At 67.7% G+C, this 19394-nt stretch overlaps 2 protein-coding genes across 2 annotated transcripts in view; both read left to right on the forward strand.

Annotated features, from left to right (window-relative positions):
- Window positions 1-4697, forward strand: part of LOC120880414 (receptor-type tyrosine-protein phosphatase V-like) — a 15659-nt gene extending 10962 nt beyond the window's left edge. The window contains exons 21-33 of the mRNA XM_040263769.1: window positions 825-959; window positions 1450-1572; window positions 1947-2107; window positions 2262-2397; window positions 2708-2781; window positions 2962-3049; window positions 3147-3225; window positions 3321-3397; window positions 3486-3614; window positions 3704-3835; window positions 3927-4087; window positions 4308-4443; window positions 4576-4697. Of these exons, the coding sequence (XP_040119703.1) occupies window positions 825-959; window positions 1450-1572; window positions 1947-2107; window positions 2262-2397; window positions 2708-2781; window positions 2962-3049; window positions 3147-3225; window positions 3321-3397; window positions 3486-3614; window positions 3704-3835; window positions 3927-4087; window positions 4308-4443; window positions 4576-4635 (1491 nt within the window). The 3' untranslated portion in view covers window positions 4636-4697. The remainder of the gene's footprint in view (window positions 1-824; window positions 960-1449; window positions 1573-1946; window positions 2108-2261; window positions 2398-2707; window positions 2782-2961; window positions 3050-3146; window positions 3226-3320; window positions 3398-3485; window positions 3615-3703; window positions 3836-3926; window positions 4088-4307; window positions 4444-4575) is intronic.
- Window positions 4698-6500: 1803 nt separating this feature from the next.
- LGR6 (leucine rich repeat containing G protein-coupled receptor 6) overlaps window positions 6501-19394 on the forward strand; it is an 83276-nt gene continuing 70382 nt past the window's right edge. Inside the window, exon 1 of the mRNA XM_040263770.1 lies at window positions 6501-6706. Within this exon, the coding sequence (XP_040119704.1) occupies window positions 6501-6706 (206 nt within the window). The remainder of the gene's footprint in view (window positions 6707-19394) is intronic.

Consider the following 19394-nt stretch of genomic DNA (forward strand, 5'->3'; position numbering starts at 1 on the left):
GTGTGCGCGCGCACGTGTGTGCACACGTGTCTCTGCCTGTCTGTGTGCGTGTCTGTGCACGTGTGTGTTGTGTGCATGTGTCTCTGTGTCTGTGTGCACACGTGCGTGTGCATGTCTGTGTGCACGTGTGTGTGTGCGTGTGTGTACATGCGCATGTGTGTGCATGTCTCTGTGTGTCTCTGTGTGTGCATGCGTGTCTATGCACGTGTGTGTGTGCATGGATGTGTGTGTCTGTGTGCACGTGTGTTGTACGTATGTGTGTCTGTGTGTGTCTGTGTGTGTGCACGTGTGTGTGGGTGTGTGTCTGTGTGAGACACATGTGCTCAGAAGAAACATTTAGTCCACCAAGGACTAGACGTCAAGAAAGACTTCCTAGAGGAGCGATATCTGGGCTCTTATCACAGGATCCTGACGAGCAGTGAGAGGGGTGGATGTCACTGGAAAGACCCAGAGAAGAGCCCGGGGGGGACCTACGGACAGAGCCAGGCGGGTCATCAGGTGGAGGCAGGAGAGGCAGTGGGGCTGCTGGAGAGGGGCGACTGCTGGGCAGGGCGGGGGCACTGGGCGGGCAGTGGAGCCCAGGGGGACACAGGTGGTGTGGGCAGCTGGCCTAGGGAGGCTACGTGGGGCCCTTCCGGTCTCGTCATTGTCCCTTCCACATAGGGCTGTCTCCAAGCCACCCTCCTGTTTGAGTTCCTGGTGCACGTGTGTTCATGTGTGTGCACACGTGCCGGCATGCACACGCAGTTCTCGCAGAGATCCCGCGTGGACGCACAGCTGTGTGCCGGAGGCCCCGGTTCACGCCTTCCTGTCCCCCGTGCCAGGGCTACACCCACCCGCAGGAGTTCATCGCCACCCAGGGGCCTCTCAAGAAGACCCTGGCGGACTTCTGGAGGCTGGTGTGGGAGCAGCGGGTCCGAGTCATCGCCATGCTGACCGTGGGCATGGAGAACGGGAGGGTGAGCACGCCGCAGCCCCAGGCGGCCACCAGGTGGCAGGCTCTGCCCGCAGGCCTGGCTGTGGGTCTGGGAGGCGGACAGGAACGGGGACCTGGCACCCAGGCTCCCAGCTGGACTTGCCTCTGCTGCCTCTGCTATTGCTACAGTGCCCCCTCCTGCTCCGCGCCCAGGGCCGGGGGTGGCGGAGACAGGGCAGTCTGCGTCTTTGCTTTGGACACACCTCTGAGCTCTCCTGTGGAGCAGTGTGGCCCGGCCAGGTGACCTTGAGTAAGGCTGTGCAGTTGCCCCAGGAGCCTGGCCGCTGCCTGGAAGCCCCAGGGGCCACCTGAGGTCTGGGGTGGGGGTGCCGGGGCCCGTCTGGGACGGAGCGGCTTCTGGACGAGGAGGGGCGGCTGAGATGGAGGGCGGGAGGGATGCCGATCGAGCCGGGGTGGCTGGGCCCGCCCCGCCCCGCCCCGCCCCGCATCCCCACGCTGCTCTCCGGCCCTAGGTGCTGTGCGAGCACTACTGGCCAGCCAGCTCCAGCCCCGTCACCCACGGGCCCGTCACTGTCTGCCTGCTGGCCGAGCAGCGCCAGGACGAGTGGACCACGCGGGAATTCCAGCTGCACCACGTGTGTGCCCGCCAGGGGAGCGGGGGGCACTCTCGCGGGAGAGTCAGCTCACCCCTGGGTCTCTGGCCTCCTGACATCCCAGGAGGCTGGTGGTTATGGAAAGGCCGGGTGGCAGAGGGGAGACTCAGGGTCATCCAAGGCCGGGAGAGAAGGGACGTCTCCGCCTGTGCTACGCTTGGCTCAGGCCCCCGAGCCCCATCTGCCTCCTGGGGAAGCGGTGCCCCTTGCCTGGGCACCCCCAGCAGGCAGACTCCCCGGGAGGCTGGAGGAGGTGAGGGCAGCGTCCCGGGGGTGGGGGTGGGGCCGAGCCAGCCCGCGGGGTCTGGTGGCAGGACGAGGGCTGAGCGAGGATCCCCGCCCCTCCCTGCCCCCAGGCTGCCCAGCAGCGGCCACGGAGGGTGAAGCAGCTGCAGTTCACCGCCTGGCCGGACCACAGCGTCCCCGAGGCCCCCAGCTCCCTGTTGGCCTTCGTGGAGCTGGTCCGGGAGCAGGCGAGGGCCGCCGCGGGCGCAGGGCCCCTCCTGGTGCACTGCAGGTGAGGCGGGTGGCGGGTGGGGGCACGGGAGCCCCCCACCCGGACCCCGCGCCCCTGCCCTGGGCCCTCCGTCCTCCAGGGCCCACCCTGCAGGCCAGGCCCTGGGCTGGGGGCATGGGGAGGCCCCTCACGGCCTGGCCCTCTGTCCCCGCAGCGCGGGCGTGGGCCGCTCGGGCACCTTCGTGGCCCTGTGGCGGCTGCTGCGGCAGCTGGAGGAGGAGCAGGTGGTGGATGTCTTCCACACGGTGCACGCGCTGCGCCTGCACCGGCCATTCATGATCCAGACCCCGGTGGGCCCACGCGGGCAGGGGTGCGGGAGGCGGCGGGTGGGCGGGGCTGGTGGCCTGGCCCCAGGATTCCAGGGGGCAGGGAAGGGCCCTGGGGGAGGGACTGGGACAGCCACCCTCCTAAGGGGGCTTGTTTCCCTTTCGGCGGGGGTCCACGGGGGTCGGGGAGTAGCCCCCCCAGCTCTCACACTGGGCCCCACGGGAGGACTCCCAGAGGTTCTCCCCTGAGCTGGCTGCCGGGCGGTGGGTCCGGAAGTCTGGAAGCCCTCTGCTGGGTCACGGCCCCTTAGCCGGCCCCTTGCACCCCCACCAGAGCCAGTACCTCTTCCTGCACAGATGCCTCCTGAGCAGGGTCCTAGAAGGGACCCCCCGCACCTGTGCTGCTGAGTATGTGTGCCCTGGGGGCGGGTGGGGGGCGGGGGGGGGGGGGGGGCCCCCCCCGGGGGGGTGGGGTCTGTCTCCCTCCCTCCCTCCCGGCCGCTGACTCCATCCACACAGGGTTGCAGAGACCCACAGTGGGCACTGGGCAGCCCCAGGCACCCCCCACGTGGCCGGTGCCCCCTGCAGGCCACAGCCCATCCCTGTGAGGAACTTTGCCCTGGTGTGTGCGGAGCGGGCTGCCGACGGCAATGCGGGCTTCCTGGGGGAGCACCAGGTGGCTGGGGGCTGGGCAGGGCGGCGTGGGGTCCCCTCGAGCCAGCGCTTCTGCACCCTGCCTGCCTCACGGGGCCCCCCCCGCCCCCGCACTCCAGCTCCTGCTCCAGGCCCTGAAGGACAAGGCCGGCTCTGGGATGCCCCCTCCCTGGAGTGAGCAGGACGGCACAACCTCCAGTGAGTGCCGGCGGATGCTTGGGCTCGGGTAGACCGGGCACGGGGCACAGCGGGGGTTGGGCCTCCGGCAGTCTCACCCCTGCCCCTTCCCGCAGATAGCCGTTGCCAGGAGTGGTCCCCTTCGGTGGAGAGCGGCCCGGCCGGGGAGATGCTCGAAGCCTGGCTCTTCCCTGTGAGCACATGCCCTCTGACCGTGTGGGCAGGCCTGGGGGGCTGGGGGCCCTAGAGCTGAGATGGTGGGGACACCCTGTGCTCTGCAGGGCGGGCCCTCTGGCCGCGACCACGTGGTGCTGACCGGCCCCGCGGGGCCAGCTGAACTCTGGGAGCTGGTGTGGGAGCATGGGGCCTGCGTGCTGGTCTCCTTGTGCCCACCGGACCCCCAGGAGAAGGTGAGGGGCAGAGCAGAGGGTGGGCCGCCGGGGGCTGGAGTGGGGCCCAGTGCGGGCCATGGGCGGGGTCAGGCTGGCTGGCCGAGCAGCCCGGGTGGGGTCCGCCACAGGAATCCTGGCCCACGGAGACGCAGCCCGTCGTCACGGATGCAGTGACTGTGCGCTGGGTGGCGGACGGCAGTGCTGCAGGCTGGCCCTGCGTCTTCCTTCATGTCACACACGTAAGCTGGGCCGCGGGGTCGGGGGGTGTGGGGTGGGGGGCTCCGCAGAGCCGCGGGTCCCCCCGGCAGCGGTGCCAATGTCTCTGCCCAGAAGGCGAGCGGGAAGGAGAGGCCGGTGCAGTGGCTGCAGTTCCCATGCGGGGAGCCGGGCCAGGTGCTCCCCGCCGAGGCCCTGCTGCCCTTCCTGGCTGCTGTGGGCCAGTGCTGCCCCCGGGACGTCAAGCAGCCAGGCACGCTGCTCAGCCACTGCAGGTGCCGCTGGACGGGGTCCCGGGGAGCGGGTGGAGCGCGACGGCCTCCCGGCTCGGGGCAAGCGCCAAGCAACACGGCCCTTCCTCGCTCTGTCCCGACACCCTCTGGGAACCCGTGCCCCTCGGCCCGGGCCCAGGCTGGCAGTGGCTCTCCTGGGTGTCCCTCCCCGGCCCCCGGGCCCAGGCCCCCAGGTGCCCCTCCAACTCGAGGTCAATTGCAGCAAGGGTGCGGCCCAGCTGGCCACCTTCCTGGCCCTGGAGCAGCTGCTGCAGCAGGCCGGGGCCGAGGGCAGCGTGGACATCTTCACTGTGGCCTTGCAGCAGTCGCAGGCCTGCGGCCTCATGACCCCAACACTGGTGAGTGGCCCTGGGGCTCAGCCTCGGGACATGGGGGCGGGAGGGGTCCGCCCCAGGCCGTCCGGGGCCCTGCTCTCCGTGGGGGCCGTGCAGTCCTCCCTGTCCTCACCGCGGCCGCCCGCCTGCCCCCAGGAGCAGTACGCCCACCTCTACAGCTGCCTCAACAGCGCGCTCAAGGACGGGCTGCCATGAGTCACCCAGTCGCTGCTGTGCAGGAGGGGTGCTGGCCCAGCAAGCCCGCTGCTGCCTGGCTTCCCTGGGAGGGCGGCCTGCATGCAGCCCCACACTGTGAAGGGCAATAAAGGGTGTGGTCAAGCCTGAGGTGGAGCGTGTTCTGTCCATGGAGACTGGGGTGCTTTCGGCCTGGCCTTCCCTCCTGCCATGACTCTGCCCAGGGCCGGCGCTGGAGGGTGGCTGCTCCCCGGCCAGAGCGGCCGGGTTTCCTCTGCCCCCACCCTCCACCAGTGAGGGAGCCTGGTTAGGGGAACCAGGAAGGAGGACACAGGAGCCCGCTACGGCACCACCATCACTCGCAGCCTCCCCGGGGCCGGCTGGGGGCGTCCCGCATCAACTGCAAGGCCGTGGACGACTCCTGGGAGAGAGTCTGGGGGACACAGAGAAGCCGCACAAGGCAGACCAGGAGCCTCAGTGGGGGGCAGACCCCGAGGCAGGGAGTGGTGGCACCCAGCTCCTGGTGAAGGCCTGTGGGACAGGAGCAGAGGCAGGGGCCTCCTCAGGGTGGGGTGCAGCTCCGGGGCCCGGGGCTAGGTCACACGCTCTTCACACGCGTGTTTATCAGGAGTGGGACTGGCCCACATGACCCTCCAGAGGCTGGAGACTCACTGAGCCACCACCCCCCGCTGCCCAGGAGCCACAGGGCTCCCGCAGCCGGAGCTGCAAGCGCCGACCAGCCGGGCCTTCCCGGGGCTTGTCTACACCAGGGCTGTGCCCACCGTGAGGCCGCAGGTCAGCTCTCCCGCTTCCTGGCCCAGCTGTGCAGCCCCCGGGCCTGGCAGGGAGAACACTAGCAGAAAACGGGAGGAGTGGTGAGCAGCCTGCGGGGGTGGGGGGGGAGCGGGGGGAGGGATGGTCCTGTCGAAAGGACCCCTGGCTGCCCTGAGGCCTCAGGATGCTGCTGTACACTCGGGGGCGGTGCAAGACGAGAGAGCAGGAGGGGCGGGAGTTACCCCGCCAGCCGGGTCTGGGCCCCACGGACGAGCCGGCTTCAGCTGCCCACTCTGCCCCTCAGGCCTCTGTCCTGGCCCGGCCAGCCGGACTGGTAGAGTTGCAGCTGCCGGACTGGCCTCCGTAGGGGTGGGGGGGCGCTGACCCGCCGGCGCTCAGGCCAGCTCTGACAGCCAGGAGGTCGCCCGCTCGGCCTGTCCGGTGGGAAGCAGGTCAGAGTTCCCCGGGCTCACAGCTACTGGGCTGGTGGACATCACCCCTTCTCTGGTGGCGGCCTGGGGCTTGGCAGAAGGCTGCTCCTTGTAGCCCCAGTGACTGCCCCGCAGGCTCCGCCCCATACTGCTGGGCTTTGAGGACCAGCCCTTCCCGGGAGACGGGTGCGGAGGGCAGCCGGAGCCCCACGTCTGGGACTGCCGACCCCCAACCCCACCCCCACCCCCATGCCCCAGGGATGAGCTTGAACAAAGCCTGCCTCTCCCGGGTCCCAGCTCCCTGCGGTGGGAATGGTGCTGGAGGGGCTGTGGGAACGTTCTAGGTGTCCCAGGCGGGGCTCTTCCAGCCGCCTCCCCCCCTCCCGCTTCCAGGCGGTCCCCCAGGCAGGAGGTCCTGCGCCCAAACGCCTGCAGGTCCGCGCTCCGGGCTGTTCGCTTTTTCCTTTCCTGGATGAAACTCCTGCCAGTTTGGGAGGACGGGGAGCGGGCAGGCGAGGTTTCCCTGACTCCTCCTCCGCGGCCTCGCCCTCCCTTGCCAAGCCCAGCCCGCGAAGCTGGGAGCAAAGAGGCGAAGCCTGCGCCTGTCTGACCGCGCGCCCCGCCAGCGCCACGCCGAGCCGGCACTCCCGCCAGGTGCCTCCGCCGCACGCCGCCGCCGAGATGCCCCGCGCGCCCCCGCTCCTGTCTCTGTGGCTCTGCGCCGCCGCGGCGCTCTGCGCCCCGCCGGCCGCCCTCCCGCCCCGCCCGCGGCCCGCCTGCCCGGCCCCCTGCCGCTGCCGCGAGGCGGGCATCCTGCTGTGGGTGGACTGCTCCGAGCGGGGTCTCTCCACGGTGCCGGCGGGCCTGGACCCCCTGACTGCCTACCTGTGAGTACGCGCGCTTCCCCCGGCACCTGCCTAGCTGCGCGGCCGCGGTTGGAGCCCCGAGGCGCAGCACCCTCTGCCAGTCCTGAGGTCTGGGCCGAGAGCAGGGGAGCACAGTCCCGGGCGGGCAGGGCTGGGTCAGCCGGGAGGCTGGGCTCCCCTGTTCGTTCCCACTTGGCCGCGGCCTTGGGGCTGCACCATGGGGACCTGTGAAGACGGCAGAGGGCAGTCCCCGAGCCCTGAGCCCAGGGGCCAGGGCCGGCAGCCCCTTGTCGTCCTGCTGGTTTCCTCTCCGGAAGAGCAGCACCCAGGACTCGGTGGAGGAGACGGGAGGGGCCCCTGGGGGACGAGGCCAGCAGAGCTGTCATCCGAGCTGGGTGGCCTTGGTGGGCGTCCCAGAGGCCGGGAGAGGGGCTGCCCACTCTCAGCTCCTGCAAGAGGCAGCTGCGGCACCAGCCCGGCTCGCGGTGGCCTCTGGCTCCCCAGGGCCTCCTCGAAGTGGGTCCCAAGAGGCGGTGCAGGAGACGCCCATTTGTGAGCAGGCGCCAGGCTGAAAACCAGAAAACCGTTCGTTTTCAGTTGGGGTGAAGGGGACTGTACTGGGGCCGGGGAGGGGGCTCTGGCCTATCACTGGGCCCGGAGGTGGCTGAGGGCACATTCCAGGCCCCCTGCCTCCCTCAGCTCTGGGAGAAGAGTCCCGGCTCAGCCTTGCCCAGGCCCAACAACCTCTTCCCGGGTGAAGAGAGCAGGTGGGCGAGTCCGGGCATCTGTCCCAGGGCCATCTGTCCCGGGCAGGGGCTCCGAGGCTTTGTGGCCCCGGCGGGCTCTCAGGGGAGTGGATGGTGTCGAGTCAGGCAGGTGTCTGCTGGGTTAAATGCCCGGGGCACCTTCTCTCTAGCTGTTTTGAATGTGCGCGGGGTGTGGGGGTGTGGGTGAGGACGTGGCTTCCTGTGAAGACAGGGTTCTGGGGCTCAGCAAAGTCTGGGAGAGATTTCTGGGGGGCAGAAGAGAGGCCTTTCCTCTAAGTTGGGGGCCGCTGGTCCCCCCTCCTTCCCCAGGCCCACCCTCTCTCAGGGTGCCCCCAGCCACCCTGCCGGAGGGGTGCCCGCCCCACTGTCTTGTCAGAGACCCCCGGAACAGCATCTGGGGTTTTCTGAGCCGACCCCACGCCTTTCGGGGGCCTGAGAAAGCCCTGCCCTCCCGGGACCCAGGCTGTGTTTCCAGGATGGGACAGAGGGTTGCACATGGCCTGGGGACCTTAGCAGGGGCCCCGCAGTGTCGGGGAGGGGAGATGCAGGCCATTCACCCGCTGGCCTGAGTCTTGTGTGGGTGGTGAGCGCAGCCGGCTGCCTCTCTGGAGGGAAGCCCCGGCATCAGGGTGCTTCACGGCGGGGAAACGCCGGTCCGGCCCCAAGGGGCTCCTCTCTCGTCGGGGACGGGCCAGGCGTGACCGGCAGGGCCTCTCCTCTGGGCCTCTCCAACCCTGGCCCCTCCTGCTCCGCCCCCAGCAGGGTCACTCAAGCCCTCTAAGCCTGGGATCCTCACCCGCGCGTGGGGGCAGGTGTGCGGTGGGCAGCGTACGTGAGCTGATGTGTCCTGTAAAGCTGTGAGCTCCTGACACGTCCCGAGCAGCTGTCCTGCCTCCTGTCGGTGTCTGGGGTGGGGAGGGGGTGCAAGGGAGAGCCTGGAGCCTCGGTGGGAGGGAAACTGACCCCCAGGCGGTAGGGGAGGAGGGGAGGGGGCCGCGGGCGGGGCTGGGCTGCGCTGGGCTCGGGGTCCCGCCGGCTGTGAGCACTGTGGGGTGGGGGGGAGTGGACGCGAGTCTTCCTGACACGGGACGAGAAGGCAAGAGGTCAGATCAGGACACTTGGATGCACGGGGAGCGGCCAGCCAGAGGGCACCCTTGAAGATCTTGAAGGAGCCAGAAACTGGGCCATCGGGGTGCCAAGGAGCCCCGGGCTTGGGAGGACAGCCTGCTGCTGCCCACCCTGGGGGCCCCTCTGCCTGGTTGCCATTGCGGCTCACACACTTCTGGCCCCTCTCTCTGGGCTCCAGGGGCGCCGGAAAGCCTTCCTGGTGCCCCTGCCGTCTGTGGCTTAGCTGCAAAGATGACACCCCCCTGGGGTTGGCTGCCAGGCTGGTCAGGTGGGAGGAGCAGGCTTGAGCACCGCAGGCCCTCGGGCGTCCCTCCGGCCTGCTGTCTCGGTGAGGCTTGGTGTGGACATCCTCCCCGGAACTTGCCTGGGGACGAGCAGCCCCGACTCTGGGGTGACCGGAAGGTGGGGTGGCCACGCAGCAAGAAGCAGGCACACAGGTGTGGGCAGTGCCCAGGGCTGTCGCCGACTTGGGGAACCGGGTGGCATTCTGAGTCCCCGCTCTGCTCAGGAAGCAGGAGGGGAGCAGTGCTGCTTGAAGATCGGACCTCTCAGCCTGCGTTTCCACCACCTTCTGCCGCCACGGCTGGGGGCCCCCTCCAGGGTGGGCAGCAGTGGGCTGGCAGCCCGCCACTGTAGGCACCCTCTCGCCGGCTGCTCCCTGAACATCCAAGTGGCCTGATCCGACCTCTTGCCTTCTCCTCCCGTGTCAGGAAGACTCGCGTCCACTCCCCCGCAACCCCTCATTCACGACTGGCTGGACCCCGAGCCGGGGCAGCCAAGTCCTGCCTGTGCCTTTAGGCCCCCTCCCTTCCTCCCCCAACGGCCCAGGGGGCCCCTTCCCGCCCACCGAGGCTCCGGGCTCTCCCTCGCTCGCCCTCCCCACCCCGGACACCCGACAGGCGGCCGGACAGCTGCTCGGGATGGGGCGGGTGCTCAGGGCTCTACCCGCAGCTTCCTGCCTCCTTCGGTCTCACTTGCCGCAAGGCTGCTGTGATGACCCCTGACCCTGACCCCCTGAATGCTGACCCTGACCGAAGGAAGATGCTGGGCAGTCCGTGTCCATCACTGCTGGAGGCATGGGTCGGAGACGGGGTCACGGCAGAGCAGGGCTGGAGTCATCTGAGCTGGTGACCTGGGCCCGATCCCTACCTGTGAACGCAGCTCACACCTGCCTCACAGGGGTGTCATCTGGATTTAATGAGGCAGCGTGCCTAAGGGTCTGGCACAGTGCCTGGCCCTTGGGGAGACCCTGGTGTTAGCAGTGTTGTTATTAGGGTGGCCAGGGCCAATAAGTGTTAGTCAAAGAGGTCTTTCTGGAGGAGAAAGTGTGGGGTTAGCAGGGGGTGGGTGGAGAGGTATGGGGTGGATGTGTGTGCCTGGTGGAGGCCGAGAGGGCAAAGTAGGCGCAGGGAGCCGCGAGGAGCCCCTGGGACCTGGGCAGTGCGGACGCAGAGATTTGCGGTGGGGTGGTGTGGGGTGGGGTGGGCAGAGCAACGGCTGGGAGACCCCAGCTTGCGGAGTCCAGCAGGGCCTATTGTCTGAGAAGGCAGAGAAGCACATGGTCCTAGGGAGGACAGCAGCCTTGGGGGCTGAGTCTGGGGGACCCACGGGCCTCATCTCATTCTGGAGCCCAGAGGCCTCCCTTTCTGGGCCAGCCCGCACTGTTCTTTTCTAGAAGATTCTAAGGGTGTGAGGTGCCCCCGCAGAACTCGGGGTGTGAGCTCTAACCGCCAGCCAGTCAGCTGCTTGGGTGCACGTCCCAGAACATTTCGGGACCACGGTGCCCAGGGGTCTTGTTGAGAAAAGGGGCGGGGGACGCGGGGGAGCTGGGCTCTGGGCCTCCCCTGGGCAAAACAAAGGAAACCTCTGGGGCGGTGGGCGGGGCACTGGCAGAGAAGAAAGGCTGCCTGGGGGTGCCGCCGGCTGCTTCCCTGTGCATCGTACCCGCTGGCTGGCAGGGCCAGGTGGGCGCGGGGCCCGGGGCCCAAAGCAGAGGCCCTGCCCGGCTGCGCCCTGTCTCAGCCCCTTTGCCCATAGCCCGCAGCTCAGCCCCACACGGCTTCTGACGGCCACACGTCTGAGGGTGGTCCTGTGCACAGCACCCAGGCGGGAGGGCGGGAGGGAGGTGTCACCAGGTGGAGGGGCCAAGCCTGGGGCCACTCGTGTCGTGTCTGCTGTGAAACGTTGACGGTGGGGGAGCTCTGGGGTCTGGGCTCTGGGGCCTGAGGCGCTGCCCGTCGTCCGACCCCGTCCCCCCCACCGACCGGCCGTGTGCATCAAGCCCCCACCTGGGGACTGCAGCGCAGGGCCTTCCCCGAGCCTGGTCTGCTCTTGGGTTCCTGGCACGGCGGGTGCTGGGGGGAAGGAGGAAATGACCGGTCTCCCGTGGTGCCTCGAGAAGCGGGACTCCCGGGGACACTCCAGGAGGAAGGGCTGGGACTTCCAGGAGGCTGCGGTCTGCAGGATCCAGCTTCTGCTAAGAAGCCGAGTTCCGTGGAACACGCGGGTCCTGAGTGCAGCATGGGGAAGAGTGGTCCTGGGGTGGGCCGAGGCGCGGGCTCGCCTCCTGACCCAGGACAGACCCAGGGCCTCTGAGGACCCTGACAGTCCCCAGGAGCAGGGCTCTGGGTGCCCGAGTGGGCTCGGACCCCTTGGGAAGCTGCAGGAGACAGCGATGGGAGGTATTTCCACCCTCCGCCCCCAAGCTGGAAAAGACAAGGCTTTTGAGCCCGAGATGGACTCGCTGACTCGGGGCTCTCCTAGTGATGGGGTCCCCTCTGTGCTCACTAGTCCCCTGATAACGGGGGTGGCTCCCAACGGCTGACACCACTTCAGGCCTTGCCTCCCCCGCGGACGTGGGAGAACAGGTTTCCAAGGGGAAAGACACTCCAGAGGCCCAATCTGGGCAGAGGACGGGAGAGTCGTTCTGGAAGCCGCAGGAGGACACGGTGCAGAGGAGAGCTGGGGGCTGGCCTCGCGCCCCACGAGCCGTGCCAGCGGGCGGGCGCCAGGCAGTGGGCCGCTGGAGCGGGCCGCTGTCCTGAGACAGGAGCACCCGGGACAGAGGCCCTCGGTCCCGCCTCCTGCCCGCAGGTCCCGCCTCCTGCCCCCCCCGCCCCCCCCACCCCGGTCCATCTCCTGCCCTCGGTCTGTCTCCTGCCCGCGGGTCCGTCTCCTGCCCTAGGTCCGGTCCATCCATCTCTCACCCGTTTCCTTGCCGCCCTCCCTCCTGGCTCCGCCGCGTGGGGGAATGCCCGCACTTCCATTCTGTACACTCCCAGGAAGTCCAGAAGCTTCTTTGGGAAAACACTGGGCCGTTCGTGGGGCCAGCAGGCCTATCTGGGCCCTTGCCACCCCGGGGCCGCCTCCGCGGCCATGTGAACCGTGAGGGGCCGTTGGCCTGGCCCACCTTACCGCGGGGAGAGCGAGCCCTGCGCCGCGCAGGCTGCCTGCCTCCCCACTCTGTGACCCCGCCTCGCAGCACCCAGGGGTCCGGCTCTGGGGTAGGCAGGTGCTGGGCACCTGACCACCCCCCCGGCCGAGCAGTCCCTGGGAGCCTGTGTCCTTCCCGCCTCGGGGAGAGTCGGGGTTCCCCTCGCCACCTGCCCGCCGCGGCCCTGCGGGGGGTGAACGTGGGGTGTCTCTGGGAGACCGGCAGCCTGGAGCAGTGGGCGGATGACTGCTGCGGAAGGCGCTGCGGCGGCGAGCCCTGGCCGCTGGTGGACGGGAGATTCAGACGGGCAGGGGCTGGAGGCAGACGGCCGGGCTGGGGAGGGGACGCACCCTTGGGTTTCTCTCCATCGCCTTCCCCCATCCCCCATCCCTCCCGAGGCGGGCCTTCCAGAAAAGGGCTTTCTGCCTTTTCCTCCTCAGGTCACATTAAAAAAAGCAAAACAAAGAAAACCAAAGCCAGCTTGATGTGCCGGGCAGCTGGGTGACTGTCCAGCCTCCTCAGGCAGCTTCCGGCCGGGCAGGGCGACCCCTGCACCCCCGGCTGCCTGCGGGGAGGTCTGCTGCCCCTGTGCGGCGGGCACGGCCCTTCTCAGCCCTGCCCCGTGTGTCTGTGTGCGTGCCCCTGCCATGCCTGCCGCCGGGCCCGCCTGCTCCTCCCGTCCTCTGGCCCTCCGGGGGAGGAGGTGCCCAGCGTGGTGCCTGCCTCCTCCCCGCCCGGCCTCCGGGGTCCTGGGAGGGAAGCGCAGCCAGGCGCGTGGCACCCTGGCGCCTGCGGCACAGATGGGGCTTGGCCTGGGGGGAGACCAGAGGGTGGGCTCTGGGAGGACCACCGCCCTCTCCTCTCCCCCTAGGCCTCTGGGGACACTGGAGGGGCGGGTGGCCCTGGGACGCCTGGGTGTCAGGGGTCTGTGTGGTCCCAGGCTCAGAGCCCGGGCACGTGGCATCCCGGAGGGGCGGGGAGTGGTGGGGCCAAGGGGTCCACATGGCACCTCCCTTCTCACATACACAGAGACAGACACAGACGCACAGAGACACAGACACGCACACAGTCACACACACAGACGCAGAGACACACAGAGACAGACACACACACACGGAGTCACACAAAGACACAGAGACACACGCAGACGCACGCACAGACACACACAGAGACACAGACACACACAGAGACACAGACACACAGAGTCACACAAAGAGAGACACACACAGGCTCACACACACAGAACCACACACACAGACACACACGCAGAGTCACACAAAGACACAGACACACACAGAGACACAGACACACACGGACACACAGAGACACAGACACACACAGAGACACACACAGGCACAGAGACACACACAGAGTCACAGAGATACACACGCAGAGTCACACACACAGACGCACACATAGACACAGACACACACAGAGTCACACACACAGACACACACAGACACACATACAGACACAGAGACACAGAGAGACACCGAGGCAGAGACTCACACACAGACACACACACGCCCCTGCGGGGTGGGTCTCCTCCTGCAGGCCGTGCCCTGCGTGGCGTGAGTGGCGCTCAGGGAGAGGAGTTGTCCTGGTCACCCCTCCCCCAGCTCAGGCCCGGCGTCCCGGTGGGTGTTGGGGACGGAAGGAGCTGGAGCGAAGGTCCGGGCTGTGAGCACCAAGCCAAGAAGGACTGTAAGCGAACGCCCTGCCTTTGTGGTGGACGCCGACCGGCAGGCTGGGAGGACCATCGTCAGGGACAAAAGCGGGAGGGAGTGGGGACGGGCCGCCGGCCCCCAGCCACCTGGGGCCGACTCCGCAGTCCCAGCACGGCGCCCGCGCGGGGGTGCTGACCTGGGCCCCCGGCCAGGAGCCGTGCCCTGAGCCTTAGGGGCTGCCTCGGGCTGGGCTCCACTGTTGTCGCCTCCAAGGTCTTGAGTTTTGAACGAGGGCCTCGTGTTTATTTTGCTCTGAGCCCTATAGAGTGTGTCACTGGCCCCACGCTTGTTCACAGGATGAGGCTCTCTACCTGCCCCCGACCCGCAGTGGTCATGGGTTGAGCGAGCCCCCTCTGTGCCTCTGCCCTGGACTCTCTGCTTCTGTGCCCGGGATCACAGTGAATGATGCCGGCAGAGCAGACTGGAGGATGCGGCGGGCACCCTCCTGAGGGGCGTGGTGGGGGCAGGCCCTGTCCAGACGCACCCGAGTCGACATTACGGGGCGGGTGGGCCTGTGCACGGCGTCTGAGGGGCGGGGGCCGCAGCCGAGCTGTGCCTCGTGAGCCAGTCAGGCATCAGACCAGTGGGCAAGGCCTCCAGGGGAATGGGTGGGGGCTCCTTTCCATCTTTAGGGTGGACAGAGCAGGGGGCTACTACAGAGCTCGGAGTGACCCGCCGTCTACCAGCCCCTGTGACGCGGGTGACCGGGACCCCGCAGGGGTGTGATCCCTGGGGCTCTCCACCCTCCCTGTGACTCCTCCAGTTCCTACCCGCCGCCCTCACCAGCTCTGTGCGGAGGGCAGAGGCAGCTCTCCCTGCTCTGTTGGTCCTGAAGGCTGGAGATGGAGGTGCCAGGCGGACCCCATCATCCCCCAGGGCCACGCAGCTGCGCAGCGGGCCGAGGGAGGAGGCCAAGGGCCTGGGCTGCCCCTTGTGGGACTCACACAGCATCACAGCGCCTGCCTGCAGCAAGCCCACCTCGCCTCATGGCCCCACAGCATGGAGGGGGCAGGCCCCTACGGTGGCCCCTACGCCAGCCACCTTGTCCAGGCCGGGCAGCAGCTGGATGTCTCCATCAGCCAGTTTGCTCAACACTTAACAAGAAAATGGTTGTAAAAATAGGAGGGCTGCGTAAAGGTGATTTACACCTTGCAGACCGTTGGACATCCTGAAGCCCTTACTCCACATGGGGCCGGCAGTCTCCCTCTGGGGACCTGTCCGGGTGCGGGGCTCAGACCCCACCCCAGACCTGCTGGGTCCACGACTGCACTTCAAGTATGCCCAAAACCAGCCTCCAGCTTCTCTGTGGAATAAATCAGACCTTTGGCAGGCCAGCCAGCCCTGCACCCTCCCCCCACCCTGCCTGAGGGTTGCTTTGACCCAAGTCGTACTTAGATGGGGCCCCATGGTCACCTCTGTGATTTATTGCGAGGATGTGGTTAGGAAAGGCATTTGAGCCGGAAGCCTGCCACTCTGGTGGGCCGTCTTTGGAGGGAGCCAGGGAAGGGCCAGCTTGATTTAGGCCCCCGCTCTTCCTCCGGGCACTTCCCTCCTGGGTTCTGACTGCCGTTCACTGTCTGTTTCCCAGCTGGCTGGTGCCACCCTTTACGTGATGCCCAAGCCGTCGCTGGGACGAGCAAGGCTGTAAATGAACACACAGGTGGCGTGGAGCACGCTCGAGAGCCGGCTGGGCCGGAGGGCAGCCTCCCACCTGGGGGCGGTGTGGCCTGGCCCCCCTGCAGGTCCGAGGGGTGGCATCACACGGGTAGCCGCGGTGAGGATAGAGCCAGACTGAGCTGCCAGTCGGCCAGCCTGTGGTCGGGCTCGGGTTTTGTGAGAGACTTCTGCCCCATAAACCCTGCCATTGGGAGCGTCGGCCTGTCTGTCACTCCCTTACTGCTTCTTAGAAGAGAAACCTCCAGCCCGGCACCAAGGAGCAGGGACAGAAGTGCGGGTGCAGAGAGCGCTCCTCCAGCCCAGGAGGGGGCCGGGGGCTCTGGGCTCGAGTCTGCGCTGCGTCCGTGCCCGGGGAGGTTGGGGGCTGGTGGGCCAGCGGGCGCCACCCTGCAGGTGCCAGGCTCAGGGCAGGGGGCTGCTGTGGGGAGGGTGCGTCCCACAGGGGCTCCTGGGACCACTCAGGGTGCTGGGACCCATGGCCAGGGACCTCTGGGGGTGACCCAGAACAGTGTGCTGCTGGCCCTGCAGCAACTCTCAGCAGGTGTGCCGGGGACACACGGGTGGAGGAGGTGGACACACAGAAACACACTTCCTGCTTCAGTCCTATGAGGTAAAGGCTGGGCAGTATAATCAGGAAATCCAGCGGGAGCCCTCAGCTGGCGCTGCGTTCCTGGAGGGCTTTCAGAATGAGTGCCCCTCTCTGCTTGCTTGACTTTTATGTGGAGGGTGCTCACAGAAGTGTACCTTTGGCAAGTGTGTCCTGGTAAGTCTCCACAGGCTGAGTGCACTTGGATAACCAGTGCCCAGACCAGGAAATGATTAGCAAAAGCCTCCCCCTGCACCAGCTCTCCCCGAACCCCGGGGCATCTTCAGCCGCGGCCTCTCGCCCGTGCTTGGCCTTTGTGTGGACGGAGCCGGGCTGTGTCTGGCCCCTCGTGTGAAGGCCCACCCGCCCTGCTCCCTCAGTACCCATTCTTTACCACGGGGACACGGGCGCCATGCACAGACCCTGTGGTTTGGGGCTTTCGGGACGGCGCTGGGAGGGGGTCTGGGACACACAGACACGCAGAACTGCCAGGTCACAGCAGACCCCAGAGGCCGCTCCAGGCGAAGGGGGGTTGGGTGAGGCTGTGGTCCAGGGCGTCAGGAGGGCGCTCCCCGTGGCGGGGAGGACGGGGAGGGTGTGGGGTGTACGGAGGCCCATCCGAGTGCTCCCCGCATCGCTCTGGGCTCCTGTCGCCGGGCCTGGAGCCGGGTGGTGTCTGCAGGGCCTCGGCCTCTACCTCCCGGGGACACGTCGCCCCAGCTGCCGCCCCCGTGGGTGTCCACGTCTCTTCTGTGCCACCTGCACCCAGGGCCACGCAGAGGCTCCTCCACCTCAGATGTTCCACTTACTTTCACGGGGAAGACCCTCTCCCACAGGTCCTGGGGATCAGGACCCCAGCACGTCTCTGAGGACCTCCGCTCAGCCCACAGCTCTGAGGACCATCTCTGCGGCTGCCCGGCTGCCCAGGTGCCGCCTCGGCCATGCTCTCAGCCAGGCCGCTTTCTCAGGGCTACCCTGTCCTTGGTGGCCTTCCTCCAGGAGGCCCTCCCTGCCTGTGTCCTGGTTCCCAGGCCTGGGGCTCCTCCAGCACTAATGCCCAGCCGTGCCTGTGGTCTGAACGTGTCCTTGGACTGCGGCTTCCTGAGGGCAGAGTGTGCCCACCCCCTCCGTTTGTGCACACACACCTCCCTGTGTGCCCACCCTCTCCCTTGTGTGCACACCCCAACACACACCTCCCGAGCTCGGCTCAGCTCTGCACGTGAGCTGCCGGAGCAAGGAACGAGGCCGATGGCGCCTCCGGTGTGTCTGGCGCAGGGCACCGCGCCCAGTGGTGGCCCTTTCCCACACCCTCTTTCCCTCCAGACAACCCCCTCCCTAGGGCCCGGGCTATTTCTTGGTCCCAGGGCCTCTGCAGGAGTCCTGGCTACGCCCACAACACAGGGAAGAAGGAAGCCGGGGGACGGGGTGCCCAGCCGTTTGCTCTCCTTAGAGGAGCCAGGAGCCAGGAATGCCTTTGGCTGGGGGACCCAGGCCAGAGATCGGAAGATCAAAGGTGGGAAGATGAGGGGTGAGGCAGGCGGCACTCTCTGGAGGCTGCAGCGGCAGCTGGTGGCTCCTAAGGGCAGGGCAGGGCCAGAGCACCCTCCCGCATCCCCCTGAAGTAACCCAAGGAGCAGCTTCTCCGGACGAGGGCTCTGGGGGTGAGGGCGGCTGAGGGTGGGAGCTGGGCACCAGTGGGCAGGGCTGATCCCCGCACAGCTCCCCAAAGAGGAGCCGTCGTGCGACAGGTGTCGGTGCAGAAGCTAAAACACAGGAAACATGACTCGGTCACAACAAGCACCTGGAAAGCAGACAGGTCAAGGTCAGACCCGGAGCCCACAGGCTGCATCCCCCTCGGGAGACGGCCAGCCCAAGCACAGCACGAGGGAGCGAGCTGGGCGTCTGGTGGGGCCCCTTCTTCCGCGGGGCTGCTCGTCGACCCTCGTTTCCCGAGCCTGTGGCCCAGACGGGCAGGAGCTGGGAGGGGGCGATTTGTCAGAGCCCCTCCAGGGGGACGACCCACACAGGACTCGGTGGGACCCGCCGGGCCAGGCTCGGGACTCAGGGCTGGGGGCTCTGGGCCGAAGGACAGGAGAGGCTCTGCGAGCTGGCAGGACCTCCCCAGGGAGAGAGCAGGGCTGGGCTCTGGAAAGTTCCACCCGTCCTGGCAGCCAGGCGAACGGGACCCAGAGGCCCAATCCCTCCTTTGTTCCTGGCCACCACCCCCACCATGCACCTTTCAGCCTCGGGCGGCTGGGGCAGGCAAGGGGCCCGGCTAGGCTCAGCAGAACCAAGCCTCTTACTGTGACTAGACGGGCAGTAACTTGATATTTCCGAGTCTTCCTTTCTGCACTGAAAAGGAAATAAAGAACTTCTCTCCCGGCCTGATGAAAGGATTAGACGAAATGAGGCCAAGGCTGTGCCAGCGGCTCCAGACAGCACCTGCATGGGCGGGGGCCTCCGGGGCGGCCTTGGAGGGTCCCCGCCCTGATCCACATCTGCATGACCGTCCTTCCCTGCAAAGGTGGCTCTTGGTGCTCTGAGTCCATCAGCCTCGAGCTGAGACTCTAGAGAACCATCCGGCCAGGGTGGGCGAGGGTGGCCAGGGCAGCTGCTGGGACAGTGGTCCTGAGGCGAGAGGAAGGCACCCAGCTGGGAGGTGCGGGGTGGAGGGACTCTGAATACAGGTCTCTCCAGCTTCCCCCAGACACACCCGCCACTGTGTCAATGTAGCAAGTGCAACTAAGCCAGTGAAACAGCGGCCAGAGTTTCAGCTCCACAAGCGGGGCCCAGGGCTGCGGTCTGCTCAGCATAAAAGCGCACTGCCTCCCGCCCGGCCCTCAGCCTGCCCTCTGCCCCATCCCATCTCTTGGGTGCCCTGGAGGACCTCTGACCTGAGGGGATGCCCCAGCCCCCTCTCTGAGGGGCTCTGGGCCCACAGGGAGGACAGATTGCCACCTGACACCCCCAGAGACGGACAGAGGGAAGGTCAGGGTCGGGCTGGAAGGCAGCGCTGGTGAGTGGAGGGTGCTGAGCTGGGCGGGATCTAGGGGGACCCCCAAGTGGACTCTTGGCTCCGGGTCAGTCTTGGTCGGGGCTGCCTGGGGGGCACCCACCCCTCGGTGCTGCGTGTGTGATGAGGGTGTCCTGGTAGCCATCATGTTGGGAGACCAGCGCCACAGGGGATGGCAGTCTCTGCTGAGCCCACCGGGGTCAGCGGCCACACCCAGGCCCTGTGAGGCCCCGCCCCGCCCTGCCACTGCCCACTCATCCCACTGCGCCACCTGGTGGGCTCTGAGGGGTCCCACACTTTGCATCGGCAGCTTCAGTACGTGGCGCGGGCCTGATACACCGCAGGTGCTTCACAAGCTGGAGGGCGCTGAGCGGCTGG

This window comes from Oryx dammah, unplaced genomic scaffold, assembly GCF_014754425.2.
Source record: "Oryx dammah isolate SB20612 unplaced genomic scaffold, SCBI_Odam_1.1 HiC_scaffold_21, whole genome shotgun sequence".
In the NCBI taxonomy this organism is placed as follows: Eukaryota; Metazoa; Chordata; class Mammalia; order Artiodactyla; family Bovidae; genus Oryx; species Oryx dammah.